The following is a 21,503-nucleotide window of genomic DNA, read 5'->3' as shown; positions in this document are numbered from 1 at the left end:
GAGTTCAGCGTTCCTTTAAAATTAGAGATTAAATCAATTATGCAACAGAAAACTGCAGCAGATGTAGAACTAAAATATATATACATATCTGTACAAAATTAGCCAGCCTGTCATGTTCTTTTAATATTTAAAAATTACTAGTTTGGAAAAGGGAGGTGATTTTGTATCCTAAAGAACCATTCCTGTTTAAGAGCATTTTTTTAATTAAGTGAAATCAGTAAATAAATTAATTGTTCCCCACTGATGTCTGACTGATATATATGGGTATTTAAAGTCTCTGTACAGTTTCTAAATGAGTAAAAGACAAACAATACAAGACTTACATGCTCCATATCTAATATATCTCTCATTAGTGAGTTCATACCTTTTCTAGGGACATTAACTACACTGAAGACCGAAGAAAGACTCAACAAAAATTTTTTGAGAACTTTATATCGATATTACTATGTTATTCACAATTTTTCCTAATCATGATGATGTTCCCTTAAAGTGGAGGATTATTATTAACTCTCATTATGAATTACTGTTGGTGTTATTATTGGTATTATTATTTTACTGCTGGTTGCAAAGCATTTACTATATCTTCCACTTAGGTTAGTTGGAAATAGCTATGATATATCCTATACTCAGCTCGATTTTAAAACAAATTTTAATTAGGCTCCTGGGCTTAGCAATCACAAACAAATGCTGGAAAAATGTGAATTCTGAAAGCTTGAACTGGAAGCTGTTACACCTTAAAATGAATTACATCTACATTTAGCTAAAATCTGTGACTTTAAGTCTTAAAAAGCATCTCGATAGGTTAATTTTACCATTGTTGAAGAAGAAAACAAACACACAAAAACAAAAATATAATCAGAGTGGGAAACAAAAAAGTTATAATAAAACTATTCATAGTAGTTCATCACCATATTAAATCATTAGGAAAAAAAAAATTAAAAATGGCAAGTTAATGTTTACAGAAATGCTTCAGTGGCTGGAAACTGTAAATAGTATAAATGAATATAGGAGATATCTATGAGTGGAGAAGTTAGATTTAAGTATCTAGAACAAAAATAATACTTGCTTAGTTCACTTAATAGTTCTGTGGAGTTAAATCAGTGGATTTCAGTAACTTGAGTGCAAACACTACAGAAAACTGAGCCCAGAAACTCATTGCACTATTAAGCTGGACTTTTCAGCATGTTTGGGATCACTTACGATGTTTCAGAGCACACGAAGAAAGCGAATATTGTGCCAATATTTCAAACAAAGATAAAAGTAAGAGCCCCAGGTAATTACAGGCCTGTCAACTTGACACTGATTCTAGGGGAAAAATAAATAAAAATGGAATGTCCAACTCTGAACGCAATTAATAAATCATTAAAGGTGGATTACATAATTAATGCCAATCAATCTGGTTTTATAGAAATAAGGTCCTGTGAAACTTCCTTGTTATCATCTTCTAATGAGATTACAGGTTTAGTTGATAAAGATAATAGCTTTGATTTAATATAATTGGCTTCTCCAAGGCACTTGACTTAGTAGCTTGAAACTTTCTGATGCACAAACTACATGAGTACAACACAAACCTGCCACATCTTAATTTACAGATTGACTCACTAGAATGGGATTATTGACCAAAACAGGTTTGGTTTTACAAACTCTGTGGTATCCAACATTTTCTTGATGACCCAAAGCAGTGTGAAGATACTGAAAATAAGCAAGGTAAGGTGACACAAAAGGGAAAAAAAAAAAAAAAGAAAATGTAAAGAGATGGGTCAGCAAAGTCAGCAATAATTTGGAAACAAAGAACTAGGAAAGTGAAGAATGTTCATAATCCTTTATCAGGTCTAACTGCTGGAGAAGATAAAACCCTAGTATGTGAAAATAAAATAAATAAAATAAAATAAAATAAAATAAAATAAAAATAAAATAAAATAAAACAAATCAAAATAAAATAAAAAGAACAGAGAGAAAGGTGTGCTCTTTCTACATAGATTCTGGGCTGCAGCCTGGATCTAGTTTGCAGCTGAGTTTCAAAAGCATTTTCCATTGTTTTCATATCTCAGTTTTATTCCAGATGTTCCTCCTGACAGTTTTTTGTTGTGTTTTTCTCTTTTTTCCACAGCAAAACTCAGTTCTTTCCTAGAATAGTGGATGTTTTCTCCCTTCTAGCCTTTCCTTTCTTTACCACATAACACGCTGCAACAGCTGTTGTGTATAACAGCAAGGAAATCTCTGAGATAAGATCCCATTGGCAAGAAGACTTTGGTAAGTGTCTTGCAGTGATTACCTCCAATATCAGCTCTGTGTTTCCTGAATTCAAGACTTCTTGGATTCTGCCCACTCGGCTACTTTGAAAACAGTGATATATTGTCATCTGAAAGCCTGAAGAGTTTTTATTCATGGTCAAGACACAGCTGGATGGTCACCTAGTGTTGGTTCTCCTTCCTGAGCTGTTCCTTCAGACTGCACCCTGCAAAGAAGCCTGTAAAAGCATCTGTGAACAAGGAAACGTGCCATGGATTGTCTCTTACAGGTGGTGATGCCAAATGAGCAGAAGACATGAGAGAGAGCGGAATAAGAAGCAGCTACCAGAAGAGAGAGATGAATGTCCAAGTATCTTGGTTTTGTTAAACGCAAGTTTCTCTTTTAGTGAACTTGCCTGTCAGCTAAAGCTTTCAGATTAGCTGCTTTCCTGAAAGCCAGATACATGTTTTGGTAAACATAGCAATGGAATGCAAGGTCACTGGACTGATAAGGATGGATGCACATCTCAGGAGAGGGGCACCGAGAAACAGGTGACCAAAAAACTGACCAACTGAAGTACTCCATCCCATTCACGTGAATACTTGATATAAAAATGGGAGATTATGAGGATCTCATCCTTTTATCCTTATTGCTGACATTAGGAGAGGACCTTGCGAGTCGTCCCTGTGAACTGAGGCCAGTGACAGACTGAATCCAGCTCCAGTTGGCTGGAGAGTCCAGTCCAGGACTTTGGGTGCTGGCTCTGCAGTTGCTGGGACTTTTAAGATTGGTTTTGTATATTTTGTATTACTTTCTCTATTTTTATTGGTACTATTAGTAAAACATTTTTCATTTTTCCAGCTCTCTTCCCTCTGTCCTTCTTTCCCTCTCGATCGCCTGTTCTTAGTGGGAAGCGGGGGGAGAGGGGATTAACAATACATCTGCCATGGTTTTATTGTCACCCTGCAATCAAAACCTCAACACCAAGGAATAAGCAAGACAGATAGAATAGGATTCAGCTGCCTAAATATAGGTGTCTATTACCACCTGGGAGCCCTGGTGTCCTCCAAATTCAGAAGTTGGTAGATATGAGAAAAGGATCAATGACAGAACAGTGGCTTTTTAAGCAGCAGCTGGAGGCCACGTGGGACACCCGAGAGTGCCCAAAGTGACAAAATATCCCTATTGTTAGGGATATTTCCAGGGACATTTGTATACCTACATTTAGGTTTCTTAAAGCAGTTGATTCCACATCCTCCGGCTGTCTGAGCTAACAGAGATCAGGCAATACAGTGTAGATCATAATTTGCTCCAGATACCTGTATCAGCCAGTCCCACCAACCACAGTGGCTCCATGAACTGAATTGATTACACCTCTACTGAAACAGCCAGCTCACATGCTGATGTGTACATGTTACACCTAAATTTGGGTGTCTTAATCATGTGAACTGAATCCCTTCCCTAGATGTTATAATTGGTTAAAAGAAATCAAAAGAAAAAAGAGATCAATTGGCTTGGAAAGGATAAAGACCAAACAGAAGGAGGTTGAGAGATGATTTGAAGGGGATGTAGATGGTGCAGTGGACTTATCAAACCACTTTTGCTGTGACTGGGGATGAAAAATTGTGCTCAGTACATCCATGACATTCCTTCTTTATGTAAGTTGAATAGCTGTGCAGGGAAGCTATGTGAGTACAAGGTGGGACTCAGCTCCCAGCTGAAGAAGGTGGTGTCATGTACTGATAAGGATCATGGCTACGAAAAATCTCACCTAAAACAGCACTGGTGGGGAACCCACCACCCATACATCATCATACAAGTCTCATCATCCATGCTGCAGAGCCGTAAGAGCGGCTGGATTCCTCACCTTTTCTTTCTTTCTTTCTCTCTGCTCTTTCCTTCTCTCTTTTTCCTTCTATATCCCTATTTCTTTACCTCTCCTTCTGGTAGTGGTTCCAGTATAGGTTGGGAAATTACATATTAGGGAGCAGTGTAGGGGAAAGGGACCTGGGGGTCCTGGTGGACAGCAGGATGACCAGGAGCCAGCGCTGTGCCCTTGTGGCCAGGAAGGCCAATGGCATCCTGGTGTGTATTAGAAGGGGGGTGGTTAGTAGATCAAGAGAGGTCCTCCTTCCCCTCTACTCTGCCCTGGTGAGACCACATCTGGAATATTGTGTCCAGTTCTGGGCCCCTCAGTTCAAGAAGGACAGGGAACTGCCTGAGAGAGTCCAGCGTAGGGCAACCAAGATGATTAAGGGAGTGGAGCATCTCCAGTATGAGGAAAGGCTGAGGGAGCTGGGGCTCTTTAGTTTGGAGAAGAGGAGACTGAGGAGTGACCTTATTAATGTTTATAAATATATAAAGGGTGAGTGTCAGGAGGATGGAGCCAGGCTCTTCTCGGTGGCAAACAATGATAGGACAAGGGGTAATGGGATCAAGCTGGAACACAAGAGGTTCCACTTAAATTTGAGAAGAAACTTCTTCTCAGTAAGGGTGACAGACACTGGAACAGGCTGCCCAGGGGGGTTGTGGAGTCTCCTTCTCTGGAGGCATTCAAAACCCACCTGGACATGTTCCTGTGCCACCTCACCTGGGCGTTCCTGCTCCGGCGGGGGGATTGGACTAGATGATCTTTTGAGGTCCCTTCCAATCCCAAACATACTGTGATACTGTGATACTGTGATCTTTCTTTCTTTCTCTCTCTCTTATACCTCAGTTTTCCTTCTCTCTCTACCACTCTCTTTCTCTCTGTTAGGATGGGACCGATGGGTCACACACAGTAGAGGTACTGGAGAAAATGGAAAAGAAGTGTTAGCTGGTGAAACTCACTTGTGTCCTAAACGTTCTTATTAGGCTGAGCATTAATCATCACTAACACATGGCCATTTCATGAAGTACAGTGATGTATCCTTTGGGAAGTCATTATAGGGGTTCTTACTAGTACTGAAAAGCAAGATAAGAGGTGTCTGGGGTTTCATCTCCAGACAAAGAAGCCATGAGCCAATTATGACCTTAGGCTTCTTGCCTCAAATGAGAGAAATGACTGACAGGCAGTGATCATGAGATATGCAAAAAAATAAAAATAAATAAAATAAAAATATCCCCCACAGAAACCAAAAAAGGATGTAAAAATTTGAGAGTGAAAACAGAAATCCTGTCTGGATAGTTACTTGGTGAGCTCTACTACAAAAAGCAAAAATAGGCTGCCAGCAAAGACTAGCTGAGTACAGTGGAGTTCAGGATTCAATGGATCAATTTGTGGAAAGTGAACTTCAGCATTTTCTGCAAACTTCTCAGGAGCTGAGGCCTTTGTTCAGAAGTGGAACAAGGCACTTTGTGCACGTATCATCTGTGCTTTAGTGCTTACTCATGGGTTAAAATGAATGGAACTACCCTAGCAGAGTACTGAAAAAAAAACCTCTGAGATGTTGAGCTCAACATTTCCTTTCTTCTTCTGACAGAGGTGTGCTAATGATATTTAGCAAATCACTTAATCTCTCTGAACCTCAAACTCTCCCTCTAAAACTGGAAAAATAGCTATTTTCTACAGCATGGCAACACAGGAGGTAGAAATAAACGGTATTTCTAAAATGCTATCGCAAATATTTTCATCAAAGAAGAGACTTTTAAAGTTTAAGAGAAAGAGAGAGGCTTCTTATCTGGGAGCTAGAGAATAAATAATGAAGAAGAAGTAACTGGAGAAGAAGTAATCAGGAAACCGCTCTGGGTCCAGCAACACTGAAGGTGGTTGGAGCACCCAGAGAAATTAAGGTGGTGATAGACCCACACTTTTACTTCTGAGTTTTCTGAACACTCTGATAGAGTTCTTGCAGTCCTTTATAAAGCTTTTATCATTTCACATCTCCCAGTGATTCTGTTGATCATAATTCACGCTGGATTGCGATCATACATTAAAGAGGTGAGTGATGACAAACCCAACAGGAACATAGGTGTCCCAAGAATTCTGATCTCCCAGCTATTACTGTATTTCCTGATGCCAATTTCCCTGCAAATTATTGCTTTAATAAAATTAATGAGGTTCCTGTTGATGTTTCCTAAGTTCCAATTTTACATTGTTTTATTTTTCCCTTTGTTATATATGTCTAATCATCACTAAGTTCCTGTGTACTTATCATCATATTTTACCATCTGACTTTTTTTTTCCCTGCAGATATGAAGCCAAGTGCTCTGAAGTGCACCAAAGTACAAGATTTGTTTGTAGAACTTATCATTGTTCTCTAGAATTTTAAGTGAACAAAATATTCAGGCTCTGTCAGAAATTCTTTGGTCCAGGCCACTGAATTAGAACCAATGGTGTGTGAACAAAGATTTCTGTGCTGAAAACAGGGCAAGGAGAAGTTACACAATAAAGAAGACCTGGGGATTTGGCTCACATAATGTCAACCTCAGATCTTGCTTGGGCAATGCTGCAAGTTGATGTCCACATCTATTAAATCTGTTCACTAAACTGTCTTGTTATCTATTTCATGTTGGGATTTCTTTGGGGTGTGGTAGAATTGGACAGATGGGCTTCAAAACCTTCCTTCGGGCATGGAAGAGTCAGTGTTGGACAGATGGGCTTCAAGAAGTTGCCTTTAGGCCTCAAACACATGGGAAGAGAAAGAGGAATTTAAAAAAAGAAAAAACAAAACAACAAAACAACAAACAAACCAAACATGTACTTCCATTTTTACAAGTAAGTATAGAATCCAATGTAAGATGTGGGAAACCTGTGAAGTCTCTATCCATCCATCATCTCTCAGATGAAACTAGAGCAAGGACAGCTCTCCAGAAGATGCTAGATGAGGATTCAACAGCTGCAAATACCTGCTTGGCTTTTAATATCATTACTACTCACAGATGTGCTGGAGGGGAGTTTGTGCAGCAAAAAATTGCCTCGATGTTTTTAATAAGTGTTTTTAGCAATGAACACAGGCTCTTTTTTAAAACCAATATGAAACCATATTTAAACTACAAAAGAATGTAAGTAAGAAATGACTGAGACCCTTTTAAGTATATATATATATATTAACCTCCTAGATTAGGCTTTCAAAACTCTTTTTTGAAAGAAAAACATGAGGCAGTGAAATAACTCTTTTGGCCAGTACTGTATTAACTGTACAGTCCCTTGAGATTAACAACAAACAAATATTGGAGCAGACTTCCTCAGGAGGTGATTACACAAACAAATTCTCTTTTTAAAGTTCATGAAACCAATCTTGAGAAAGGTCAAGCAGTGATCAGCAATGTAATCTCCAGCATCCTAAGGATTCCTGTACGTAAATACAGCGCCTGGCTTTAGGAACTTTGATTTTTAAAGGGAATTATGTGAGTAATTACTTCTCTGTGGAAAAATACTGATCCTGTCCATTGCAAATAAACAGCCCAAGTAACATTGGAGACTTTGAAACCACTAGAAGTAGGGGCAAGGTGGTACCTGCCTGAAGTCCTGCTCATCGGTACAGAAAGATGAGAGGAACAAATGTGCTGAATCCAGCTGTACCAGTTTCATGCCACAGGGGGATTGCTAAGCACTCTGGAGATTCTCTGCAACCCTATTTATTTTTGCTTTAAATTCTTCTACATCACCTAGAAAGTGCTTTACTAAAGCCCACAGACAGAAGTGAATGCCTGAACACAAACGTAGATCCTGCCCTGAGGAACAGCTGCCTCATAAATCAACCCCACATGAAGTAGGGAGGACTTTTACATACATCAGATAAAATTTCAGCCACAAGGATCTCGGGAGTTTCGCCGCTGACTTCAGTGGGGCAAGGATAGCAGTGTTTGTAATATATTGCTATTAAATGAACAGGCAGTTAGCTCCAGTGGGTAATCATTACGCTTGGTATAGAACCACATTGCAGACGGACTACGATGATGTAGTAGTCAGTCCAAAGAACAGTATCTGCCTGAACATCACCATCAAAAACAGAGGGACAACGACTTGGAGAGAGGCCTGAGGAGAAGAATTGTGTTTCATGGGACTCTCCGACCCGGGGACAAGAGCTGCTGTCCAGAAGATGGATTTTCACCTGCTGCTTCAGCCAAACTTGCCCCTCACCTCCTCCCTGTCACTAAGGCAAACGAAGAAGAGCATGCGCAGAGGCTCGACAAGGGTCTTGAGGTCACCACCAGAAAGAGACCCTTGAACGCGAGGCCGGTTCTGGCAAGCAAAGCAGAGACTCTTTGAGCCTGCGCAGTTAAGCTTGGATTGCAAAACCAAAGTGAAGATTGGCCTCGAACAATGGGAGCGAGGAGAGGTGAAGAAGCATAAAAGACTCCCAAATGGACACCACTGAGGTCTCCCCACCAGAGGATCCCAGATCACAACAGAGGACTGGCAGGACACTGTTTGAGACCTGGGACCATAAGGACACCTTTGAACCCATGGTGGTAACCAACCTTTTCTTTTTCTTTCCCTTTTTCTCCACTTTCTCTATCGCATGCCGCTTTACAGGTAAAACAGTAAAGTAACGCTGCTTGATTGAATTATAACCTCTTGGCATTTTGGTCGCCTTAATTTTGCACTTCGAGATCAAGGTAGACGAACCATCACGAGTCCATCACCAAATGGACCGTGACAGATGGCTAGTAGGTTTATAATACTACGATGCCACCTTCTTTTTTCTATCAAGAGCAGAAACAAACCCCAGGCACCAGAAGACAGGCTGATAACTTACCCACTTTGAGGGTACCCCCCAGCACCGCGATGCAGGCTGCACTCAGGACATTGCTGGAGTTGCTGGGGAACTCCAGGGTCCCCAGGATGTAGAGACGTCTCAGAGAGGGAAGAGCCGTATCCACCAAGATGGTCCGGTCTAAGAAACAAAGCAGAGGGTTGTTTGGAATGATGGCAGCCTATCATGTCATGGAGGTGAAGAACATTATGTTTTTGCTTTATTTAGATTGTTTTTGCTAAGAGCTACTGGAGCAGGGTTTGTGTGTTTGTGAAGCATCCACAAACAGAGCCTCCTCTAGAAATGAGGTTCCATGGCATGGTTGTAAGCTGACAAATGAATAATAACAACACATTTACAATGATATTGTTGCAAGCTTAAGTCTCATCAAATGTCGCTTGAAGCATTAAGAAGGGCAGCAAGTCAGAGACTTGTTAGCCTCTCTGGGTGAATCTGGCTTTGTTAATGAAAGTAAATCTTGATCATCCGATGCAATGAAATAGGACAGAGCTAAGCTGTGTCCAGATAGCATATTTCCTTCATGAAATTGAAGAGAACAAGACTGATGGAAGTGAAAAAATCCAACAGTGTTAAATAGGTGCTCCACACCACAGAGAGCCTGCAAGTCCCCACCTTGTCAACAGCAGTGACCAGAGTGACAAGCTGAAGCCACACGCCACAGCCCATCTCCAATGACATCCTGGCCTTGCTTTTCCTTCTCTGAAGTTTGGTCTTGCTCCCTCAGGTTTTGTGTACAAAACCCCACTTCTTCCCAGCCAACTAGCAGGAAAGTTTTGCTTACATCAACACAATCTGCAGGAAAACAGACTTCACAAGTGGTGTTCCCTGGGGCTCAGTATTGGGGCCAGTGTTGTTTAATTTCTTTATCAATGATCTGGACGAAGGGATTGAGTGCAGCCTCAGTAAGTTTGCAGATGACACCAGCTTGGGTGGGAGTGTTGATCTGCCGAAGGGCAGGATGGCCATACAGAGGGATCTGGACCAGCTGCATCATTGGGCTGAGGCCAGTTGTCTGAGGTTCAACAAGGCCAAGAGCAGGGTCCTGCACTTGGGTCACAACAACCCCAGGCAGCGCTCCAGGCTCAGGGAAGAGCAGCTGGAAAGTGTCTGGTGGAAAAGGACCTGGGGGTGTTCCTCAACAGTGGCTGAACATGAGCCAGCATGTGCCCAGGTGGCCAAAAAAGCCACCAGCATCCTGGCTTGTATCAGGAATAGTGTGGCCAGCAGGCCCAGGGCAGTGCACAGATATACAAAGAGGAGAGATTAAGGAAGACACATGTTTTCCAATGGCTTTTGACTGAGCAGTGAGAATGGGCCACTTTAAACAGTTTTGGTGTAGAACATAGGAAAAGCCATGAAGTGTCTTGGGAAGAGGATCAGCTTTTCTGTAATTTTACTTCTGCTTATAGCTATTAGCAACTACTTTGGATAAAGATACTAATGACCATGCAACAGGTAGCACAGTGAAAGTCCTTTTCCCCAAACACGTAATTAGGGGCTGACTCATGCCATTTAGTATAAAGGATTAAAAATTTTTCCAAGCCCGGTTTGCAGGAAACATAATTAAAACCTGCATAAAATACACTCAGAAGCAGACTGAAAAATATATGAGTGGGCTATCTTTAATAATACCATTTCCTAGTTTTTGACTCTTTTTGGTTTTGTAACCCTAAAGTTTCACAGCTTCAGGAGTGAGGAAACTTCTGCATGGTCCAGGGTCCTGTATCTACTTGCAGATGTTTGTCTCTTCTACATAACTGTTCTTACTCTATCCCTGTAATTCAATCATCCCACCTCTTCCTTTCCCATTTTTTTTCCTTCTTTCTCTTTGGACATCAGCAAGAGACACGCTGAAAGACCAGGACCTCTATTCTCAAGGACTATGCCAAGTACTGCAGCAACTCATGGTTACTCTGAACACCCTTCCTCAAAAGAAACTCCCTGCAACCTTGGGCTGAAGCACCTTTCAAGCATGCAAAATTTTCACAGCATTCAGATGCAATAAGTCTCTAGAGAGAAAATGCAATCTTTTTTTTTTTCTTAAATCTCATACTGTTAATACTTGATACATTTTTACAGGCATGAATAAATTCCTGTCTATAATCTCTTTGCAGGGCAGGTATAGTCCTATGCCCTGCAGAGCTGAGTAGTGAAGGCACAGTATATGAGGACCTGAAACAGAGAGAAGAGACTAACAGAAGTAATGAAGAGATGAAGAGACAAAACAGGACGGGACGAGAAAGAAGGAGAGGAGAGGAGAGGAGAGGAGAGGAGAGGAGAGGAGAGGAGAGGAGAGGAGAGGAGAGGAGAGGAGAGGAGAGGAGAGGAGAGGAGAGGAGAGGAGAGGAGAGGAGAGGAGAGGAGAGGAGAGGAGAGGAGAGGAGAGGAGAAAAGAGAAGAGAAGAGAAGAGAAGAGAAGAGGAAGAGAAGAGAAGAGATGATGTTAAAACAATATTGCTCAGACAGAAGGGGAATCTAGTTTGTGAAATCACAGCTCAAGAATGTGTCAAAAAGCTGCATTCGACAAAGGCCATAAGTATATTAATCAAACACAGACTGAAACATTTTTACAAGAAAAAGAATAAATGCTCCTAGGCATACCATTTATATGTCAAGTTTCAGTCTAGAACAGATCTTTTTGCTGAGTTGCACATCTTTTTTTTTTTTTTTTTTAAAAAAAAAAGGTTTTATAAAGGAAATTATGACTTCTCTGTAACTGTAGCATCAAGTCTGTGAACCTTGAGACACAGGAATGAGAAATTCCCCCATCCAGAGATATGTCTGCAAACCTGTGGTTTTCTCAGTTAAAAGAACAATGCTCTGGGGTGTGATGCTTTGGGTGTGAGGTCCTCAGTGGGTGAAATGTTGCTCTGTAGAAACAACAGAACACTCCTTTGAGGAAAAAAACAAATAAACAGTCCTTCCACACTAGAGGAGAATACACTCTATGTAGTAAGGGAAGATGATGAGTGGAGCATCTCCCGGATGAGGAAAGGCTGAGGGAAGTGGGGCTCTTTAGGTTGGAGAAGAGGAGACTGAGGGGTGACCTTATTAATGTTTATAAAAATATAAAGGCTGAGTGTCAGGAGAATGGAGCCAGGCTCTTCTCAGTGACAACCAATGACAGGACAAGGGATAATGGGTTCAGACTGGAACACAAGAGGTTCCACTTAAATTTGAGAAGAAACTTCTTCTCAGTAAGGGTAACAGAACCTGGCCCAGGCTGCCCAGGGAAGTTGTGGAGTCTCCTTCTCTGCAGACATTCCAACCCACCTGGACACCTTCCTGTGTAACCTCATCTGGGTGTTCCTGTTTTGGAAGGGGGATTGGACTAGATGATCTTTTGAGGACCCTTCCAATCCCTAATATTCTGTGATTCTGTGATTCTGTGACTAAGGAGTTAAAATGACAAACTTTATGTCACTGAGCTCAAGGGATTTACCTTCAGAGAAAGGCAAACTGGAGTCGCGTTTCTCCCATTTAGAAATTCATACAATTACAAACAACCACTTCCAGCAAACCATAGATACACCCTGCACACAGGCATACTTCTCATTATACATATACTTTCTTCAGACAAAGGCTCACAGGTATGCTACAGTCTTAATATTCAGATGTGCAATACTGAGAAGTTGCTAATGACTCCAGCAATGACACAAAATGCCTTTGATCAACTGCATTGCTATATAAAATGCCATATCATGCCATTGAGTGGAAATCAGGGACAACAGAAGAGCTATTATATGAGATACAGTACTCAAGCATTCATCTCTTCAAAAAGAAGAAGTTCAAAGAAAATCAAAATCAGAAAATGAATAACAGAGTGAATCCTACCACTGTAAAAACAAAACAAAACAAAACACAGGGGACCTGTAACACACCAACACTAAAAGCTACTTGGACATGAGGGACTCACCTCTGGTACAAGTGAAATTCATCCTTGTACAAATGAACTCCTCAAGTCTCATCAATGCTTTCAAAATAGAGCAAAAAATTGAATGACTCACTACACAACCCCAAGCCCTCCAAAAAGCATCCACTAAATGTCAAGCAAACACCAAGTAGCAACACAAACCTGGTTTTTAATACGAATGATTTGCTAATAAAGGTGTTTTCTTTCTTTTCAGACTTCCCTGAGTCCAGACCATGAGGTAGCCTTCGTGATACAATTCTGCTTATTTTATTAAATAAGCAAATTGAAGGCTCTATTAGCCAAGTTTAGGCAATGTCCTGTCTCTTTGGTGAGCTCCAGGAATCCGTGTTTGTTCAGAGATTTCAACACAGTGTCAGGCCTGAACCAATGTCTTTCTTGTAATTCTTCACTCTAGAAATGAACACTGTCTATTATTTGTCTTTATAAGAATCTAAAACCGTTCTTTGGGAGCTGAAATCAGTTGCCCAGGAATGCACAGCATACCAAAAGTAGGTCCATTGCTTGGCTTTCAACCCGAAAATCATTACAGATGGCTCCCAGAAGAAAACTAAAGTAACCAAAAGACAGTGGAGAGTGGGTCACAGGTGTATCTTGCCAGGAGTGAATCGCAAATACTTATTTTGATGTGAACAGCAGTGCAAAGTTCGGATGGTTTGCAGAATTGTTATTCTCGTGAGAACAAACTCTCACTTTTCTGAAGCCATCTGGAGCCATTCTGATTTTAGTAGGACATGCACAAGCCAGTGGAAATAGAAAAAGAAACATGCATAAAATGCCATGGTTAAATATAAATTTAGAAATTGATGATTTTAGATTTTGGACTCAAGCAGGGGGTTGACTTTCTTGCAACTGAAAACTCATATATACACTTGTGGCAGCAAAGCAAGGTATGAAAAAATGGACTTAAAATTCATATTACCTATTATAATTAAATGTAGGTGTCACCATTTGAGCAACCCATTCAGTGCCCTTATCGTACCAATGATGATGACTCCAGTTTGACATCCCGCACTTTATTGACACCCACAATCAATGAGTGTTTCGACACCTTCAAGCCAGCAAGAACAAAAAGGGAAAATAAAAAGAAAGTTCAGTATGATCAGTTGCGTAAAAAGAAAGTCGAGTATGATCAGAAAAAGCAGGCATGAAGTAGAGTAGTTGTCTCTCCAAATTGAGTGGGTCATAGATTGTTTGTGCTCATACTCTCAGGCTAAAATTGAAATATGATTCTAGAAAGGCACTGGAGAGGAGAATAGTTTCTGCTCACCAAATAAACACACATCTGCTACACTGATAGGAGCTAAGAGATTTTTATTGCTGATGAGAAGAAGACAGTCGCAGAGTATGGCTCTGCACTGGTCCTAGCAGACAGTTCATTTTCACTTATCATTTGCATCTTTCCTTTTCACCCATTAAGTATTTTGTTGTGGTTTTGCTGTTCTGTAATGCTCCTCTGAAGAGCAGAGATGGTTTTATTCTACACTGTGGATCCCTCTGCTCTAAGCAGCTAAACATGGTGATTCAGAACTGGGAACTCCAGGGTTTCATAGAATAGAATCGTAGAATTGTTTTGGTTGGAAGACACCCTCAAGATCATCAAGTCCAACAATTAATCCCATGTTAGCACTAAACCATGTCCCTAAAGACCTCGTCTATCCATCTTTTGAACCCCTCCAGGGATGGTGAATCCATCACTTCCAATGCCTGCTGCTTACTGACTTGCATTCTGGTTTTGAGAAAGCTTTATTTTTCTTGACCCTCAGTTCCTCATAGGTGGAGAACATTCCTATCCATAGTAAAACACAGATTATGTCTAACAGTCCAATCCTTATCCTGCTGTCTCCCAAACAGTAGATACCAGTACACTAGAGAGAATCACACTCTGCAGACATCCCCCAGTTTAATTGGCCAGACTAGCACTGCTCTAAATTCCTGAAATGTTAGTCTTGACCCTAAAGACTGTGTGGTCATGCTGCACAGCGCCAGGACTAAGCTAATGAGCTTTGCCTCTCAAGAGAGCTAATTAGTTCTGGTATATCAGCACGCTGATGCAGCGGTTTTGTTTCCAGTCCTAGGACTAGATCAGTTGGGCTGGGCTGTGGGCAGCAATGTGCAACTCTTCAGGCACAGCTTAGTCATGAAGGGCCTTGTGGTATATGACAAAGGCCACAGACAGGATCTGCTGTGGAAGCTAAAATAAGTTCTTTCATTGGGAGGATTACATTCATCTTTGCAGGAAGCACAGAGGAATTTTATTCATAGGTGAGTTTGCAAGGCACCAAAGGAACATAAGTCTCCAGCTTCCACTCTCTTAATCTAAACAACAGAACTTCAAAACCTTAGCCAAACTTTTCTATTTACTTATTTTTTTAACTTTCTGCTTCTGTGAAAATTGTGATTTACCTCCTGTGACCGTCTGATCATGGTCTACACAATTAAATCCCTGTGAGTGCAGAAGCCTTAGCTACCGGTGGCATCCTTGTGCCTCTTCATATCTGCATCTGACACATGATTTTGAAAACTGGAAGGATCTGGTCTTTTGACAATCACGGGCTGATATTGGTGAACTGATTATAATGTGATACACAAGAAGCTGAGGCAGGTGATCTGGTGTTGTCTCTGGCCTTGTTCTCCAACAGCTATGAAGGACAAAATACACAGTGGCATGAAAAATCTAAGCATGGCAAGAGGCTCCAAAAGACAAAAAAGGGCATGAGAAATATCCCACTGTTTAATGTCTTCATAAGGGGTCAGATATAATGGAGCTGAGAGTGGAGTAGGAAACAAGGAGTATAGGACAGAAAGGACAATTTCTGTGTTTATGGATGGCAGACAGATTCATCTTCGACATGGAGTACCAGTGGCACAATTGGGGTAATGTTTTTGGAAGCGAAAAGCAAGTCCATTGTGTTGGGTGCTGCACTTGGGCTTTGGAGCTTGGGGTCAGTCCCCTGTTCTGGTGCAGGTTCCAACTGTCAAGAGCTTTACATGGTGTGTTGCTCATACTAACAAGGAAAACAGATGTAGGTCTTCACAGCATGGTTCAGAGGACACACATTAACTGCAAGCAAGTTTTGTAGCTCAGGTGTTCCTGAAAATACTCCAGAGAAATGAGGTTCAGGCCTCAATTTATGGTACCTGAACTGAGCCGTCTGGTGGGAGTTACGTGTCTAAGCTCCCACTATAGTAAATTCATTCAAATATTTAGTACTATCTGAAATGGTCTTTGATATTTGAGGCTTCACACAGGACTGGCAAATATTGATACAGGGAATTAACAATTAACTAATTAACATGCAAAGAACTAAGGAGTTAACACTTAGAGAGCTAACCCTTAACCCACGTCACTATTGCCTAGCCTTGCTGAGCTTTGTGTAACTTATTGTATGAGAAACAGGAGTTTGCTGATGCCTTGCAAAGATAATAATCCTTGAGTGTATCCTTGGGTGAACTAGAGAGCAGAAACTTGGGCACAGGATAGGAGATACGCCAGTTCTAACCAACTCAGCAGTCTGAGTCCCAACCAACTCATCACACAGCACCAAAGGTGCCATGTACAGAGAAGAGGACCTGGGTTCATGATCACTGTGCAGCTGCAACCAGGAGGTGCTGGAGGTGCAGACTATGGAAATGGTCTCCCAGAACTCATTGTAATAAGAACCGCCTTCCCAGGGACAGGTTATGAATATGTATAGGCATTCCTAGAACTTTCATGAATATGTAACACTACTGCATTTAACCAAGCTCACAGCTACTGAAAATTTACACATGTCCTGGGTGGAGTTATCCCCCGTGTGTCCAGCACTGTAATTACATACCTCTTTACAACCTCAAGGGTTGTAAGGTCATTTCTGCACCTCAATATGACCTGTGACCATGTATAGTTTCACCCAGCTAGGCAGAATGTTTCTGGAACACTTCAAATAACAGTAAATACCTTTATATATGACTTGAGCCCTGGAGCTCTACATAATCCCGTTGGTGAAGAACAACTCAACTCACATTAGATACCTGCATTTGAGCAACCTGGTCTAGTAGAAGGTCTCCCTGTCCATGGCAAGGCAATTGGAACTAGATGATCTTTAAAGTCCCTTCCAAACCACCCTGTGATTTTATGATTGAGTCAGCTCAGTAACTCTTCCAGCTCCACTATCTGTAATGATGAGTAATGGCTTAAAATACCTAAACATATATCCTCACTATCACATTAGAAGTACATAGGACACAAGACCTACAGGACATAAGCAAACCCGTAGAGGGACATTTCTGTGCCTTTTGTGGCCTCTGAATTTACAAACACTTAACCACATTTATGCATTATAACTAGTGAGATGGTAGAATTAAAAAAAAAAAAAAAAAAAGAAACCACATTGTGCTTGTTTGACAGGAAAGAGGGATCTAACTAGAAAATTGTAATCACCTATTCTTCAATTCTATGTAAGTTCCCCCAAAAAAGTGAAGAAATGCATTATTTCAAACAATATGGATTTTTTTTCCACATTTATCTGGAAACCAAAGTTTAAATATCCTTTGAAGTTTGAAGATAATTTTTTATTTAACCTGAAATTCTAGATATATACGCTTCTGTCAATGACACAAGATAGAGAAGTCCCAAACATACCACACAGTATTCATAGTGTCATACAATAATTAAATCTGGAGGAAGCTCTGGATCAGAGCAGAGTCAGCTATGATATAAAATGGCTATCACAAGTTTTTTGCTCCAGATTTCATTGCAATTTGTCAAAGGTTTTTTGCTGGAATTGAGAAAATTGTTCATGCAATAAGTTTTCAAGCTGATACAGGATTTAAATGTAAGTCAAGTCTGAGGCTGAAATACTAACATAGGCTAAAATGTCTAGGAAGCATCCATGGCAAATGGCTTGAGAGATCATCACTGATAGTGGGAACTGCAAAAGGACAATAAAGTGGAAGGTGGTGCAACTGTTGAAATGTAAAGTGTGATCCCTGCACAAAACATAGAGAGGTAGGTCAAGATATGAGTTCTTTGTGAGCTGTGGTTCTGGGTCTCGCTCCTGAAATAAAGTCCTTGCATACGCTTTAGTTTAAATCTCAGTATAAGCATATCTGTGTACATCTGTAAATGGAAAAGAATAGTTATTCTCTTGTGAAAATTACACTTTTCTACTCTAGCTGAGATTTCATAGTGACAAGGAGCAAATGTGGTGCCCTGCTAGAATGGACACTGGTGCCAAGGAGCCCATGTTGCAATATAAATACACATCCTATTGTAGACAGACCCCAGAGCCCCTATAAAGAACTTTCCTTCCTTCCTTACTAGGTAAGATGATGACATCTTCCCCAGGGCCTGGGACGCTGCCGTTGTATCCACCCCAGCCTTTTTCCACATCCTTCCATGTTTCTGGGCGCGACCATTTCAAGACAGCATCAGAAGGAACTAGAAAACAGGACACACAGAGACAGAACTTTCATTTTCAGTAGCTGGGAGAATTACCATTTATTTGATACTCAAGAATCTGTGGCATTAATGTCCTTCTTTTGTCACTGATGAAGCAACAATAACTGTTCTTTGTTATCTTCCATGCTTAAAGGAAGCTGCTCAATGGGGAAAAAAAGTATCTCTCCCAGGAACATGTTTCCAGAGTTAAAGGGCAGGGAGATAACTGAAAAAAAACAACCAGATTTAAATTCTTTGGGACTCATCAAAAGCAAAGCAAACCTTAAGCTTTGTCATATGTAGCTTATGTTATGCATTGTGAATATGCTTCACAAGCAACTGTTTCATTATTTTTATTTATGCCATCGAAAGCTCTGAGCACTTTGAACACAAAATTAAGATGCAGAAATGAAAATAAAAGACAGTTACCTGTGTTTGGTGGCAAAACCAGATGATCAAAATGGTAACTAACCCTACCAGAAAGTGTCAACTTTTCTCATGCTTTTTTTCTTCCCCAGTGCTCTAGAAAGCAGATTAAATTCCCAGGGTATGGAAATTTTTGTACTTTCCCAAAATATGAAAGATTTAAAAAAATGAATTATCAACTCTCACAAGCTTGTTAGCCCTCAGAAAAGGAGGAATCTTCCCATTGCAAGGGGTAATTAAGACCTGCCTTGGGAAAACAACTTGACTGAGACATGTGGCATCTCCTGCTCATCACCCAAAGATTTTTCAGTTCAATTCAAAAGGAAATTCCTGAACTTAATCATCAGGAAAATATCATGAGAAATTAAGTTCACGAAATGTAGGTGCTTAACTAGCACATGCATTTGAGACAAATAATGAGCAACTCTTTATAAATTAATCACCTTTGTTTTGCCCTAGCAAGAGGAAGAAGACCCTGTACACTAAGTTGTGTAAGTCCTAAACTAAAGCAGGCAGGGCCTCCCTCTGGAGGCCTCCGCAAGCACCTACTTTGTCCTAACACTGTAAAGGAAATTCTGGCATTTTTTTTACTTGAGAAGCATTTCATTCAGTATTGAAACCACAGAAGCAAGCTCACACCTAAATCTGGGGGGACTAAACCCAGCTCAGCAACACTGTGGAGCAGAAAAAACTTCTGTTGCCAGCACAGGAAAACACAGAGAAATTAAACCCAAGTGGAGCTCCTTAAGGCTGGGTCTATCTTTCTATTACTTGTTTGTTCAGGGAGAAACACTGCAAAAAGGTCTCTAAACTCTATTGCCACGTGAATGATTATTGTTGTTAATACACAGTGAGACAGCTATGAAATTAAGACCAAACTGTGTAGTTCTCCATCATCTCATCTCATCCCCTCATCATCATCATCTCATCGTCATTTTTCTGTCTGATTCAATATGTAACTGTGCAATAATGTCAGACTATTACATTAAAATCACTATGGAGCACTAAAACACTCTGCAGTCTTACATTCTCCATGACCTTCCTGATCTGCTATGGTATATTTTAGCTAAAGTTTATAGTCTTTTACACTGTGGAATCGCACATTTATCTCAAGGAAAGGTAGATATGGCTCAACGAAATGTTTAAATGCATGCCAAGAACTCATGTGGAGTTGATAGATGTGCAAAATACTGTAGTGAAAAGTAGCAATCTATTTCTGAAAAAGCAGTAAAAAAGAAATTGTGTGACTCCCAGACCAAGCTTTTCAGACACAGAATGTTACGCACCTGAGGTAGGTAAAGCCACTTTTTCCTTCTCTTTCAGTGTGACCTGAATTAATTCAGCTCCTGTGACTGAATACAGAGAATTACAGGGAGTTACAGCAAGACATTACAAATTAACAACAACAAAATCACAGTAAATCAGTTGCTACGTGTGATTTTCTGACAGCATCTTACAAAAACAAAACAAAAAATTAAGAACAACTATACATGTTTTCTAAGCGTTTTTGTCTTTTTTTTGTATTTTGAGCAAGGATTAAACAAACGTTTTAATTTACAGATACACAGGGTCTCAAGACAACTCATTAGAAGCAGCTAAAAGAAAACACTCAACAATCAGAAATTCTAGGCTGGAACACAAATCTCATTTATCCCACTATAAATCCACAGTAGTTTCACTAAGACAAGCCATACTACACCAGTGAATGCATAATGTATTAACTGGCTCAAACAGCAAATTACAGCTTTTGTTTTGTAGTTTGGTTTTGAATTCTTTTTTTTTTTTTCCCAAAAAAATCTGCTATCTGAAAGAGATGCTTTAATTAGTCAGACTTTACAGACTGAAGACAGGGACTCTGTGTTCTCCACCGTGAAAAGAGGTCAGGAGCAATTATCACAGTTGTAACCTTTGTGCCAATATACTGTCAGCAGGAGAAGGGACAGGATAATGCAAATCAAACTAAGAGGAGCAAGAGAAAACTGTTTCAGACCCAACTAAAAGGCTCCTCTTCTTCATGAAGGCATTTCCTTTGAGTCACCAGACTGGAACAATCATAGGTTAAAATAGAAACACTCTGACAAACATAAATCCACTGCCCAACGCCTTATGGTGACCCTAAAATGTCATCAGAAGACTTTTTTGGCAATAGAATTGTACAAATGAAGCCATTGTCAGAACTTTCTTCAGCTCCAGAACGTGCCAGGAACTTTCCTATGTGTGTATCAACCCACAGATGGGATTTCATGCCATATTGTAATTTACTTATTTTATCTTTAAACAAGTCTCTGTACTTTTAAATTGCGAGAACCATCCTTTCCTACCTCCCTCCTTTTCTCCCAATGCAACTGAGCAAATTTAAAATAACTGAGGTTCATTAATTTTAAGTGTTCAATAAATTAGTATGAATAATCAAAAAACTCGATTCTTTCTGATAATTACTATTTGATGTCAGCTGAAAGCACTCGATTGAGTTAGCAGCATATGCTCCTATGCCAAATGAGGCTTCCATAATTAAATAGAAACTGATTCCATGAGGTTTTTCTCATGTCTGATTAATTAGTAATCATGTGCCTGAGCCCTGTTCTTCAGTGACACCTTCTCCCAAAGGTAACTGATCTGATCCATGTATCAGTCAAGTCAATCTGCCCCAAATCATCACACAGAGCTCAAAATGAACTGCATCAAGTATTTTGGTAGCCACAAGGTGAACTTTTGAGGAAAAAGAATGATGTGCAGATGCTAATTTAAAGTCTTTGAGAAAGAGTTCACATGGCTTTTAGACAACACTCTT

The 21,503-nt window shown here is 40.3% G+C and overlaps 1 protein-coding gene across 1 annotated transcript in view; it reads right to left on the bottom strand.

Moving 5' to 3' along the window:
* The window catches only part of PKHD1 (PKHD1 ciliary IPT domain containing fibrocystin/polyductin), a gene marked incomplete at both ends in the record, with an annotated part of 264,384 nt that overhangs the window by 84,785 nt on the left and 158,096 nt on the right, over positions 1 to 21,503 (bottom strand). Inside the window, 3 exons of the mRNA XM_080341064.1 lie at positions 8,916 to 9,053; positions 18,167 to 18,286; positions 19,999 to 20,064. Of these exons, the coding sequence (XP_080197190.1) occupies positions 8,916 to 9,053; positions 18,167 to 18,286; positions 19,999 to 20,064 (324 nt within the window). The remainder of the gene's footprint in view (positions 1 to 8,915; positions 9,054 to 18,166; positions 18,287 to 19,998; positions 20,065 to 21,503) is intronic.

The sequence above is a fragment of the Nesoenas mayeri genome (genome assembly GCF_963082525.1).
Source record: "Nesoenas mayeri genome assembly, chromosome: 3".
Classification (NCBI taxonomy): Eukaryota; Metazoa; Chordata; class Aves; order Columbiformes; family Columbidae; genus Nesoenas; species Nesoenas mayeri.
Note: the sequence above shows the minus strand (reverse complement) of the source record. Positions and strands in the feature narration are given on the sequence as shown.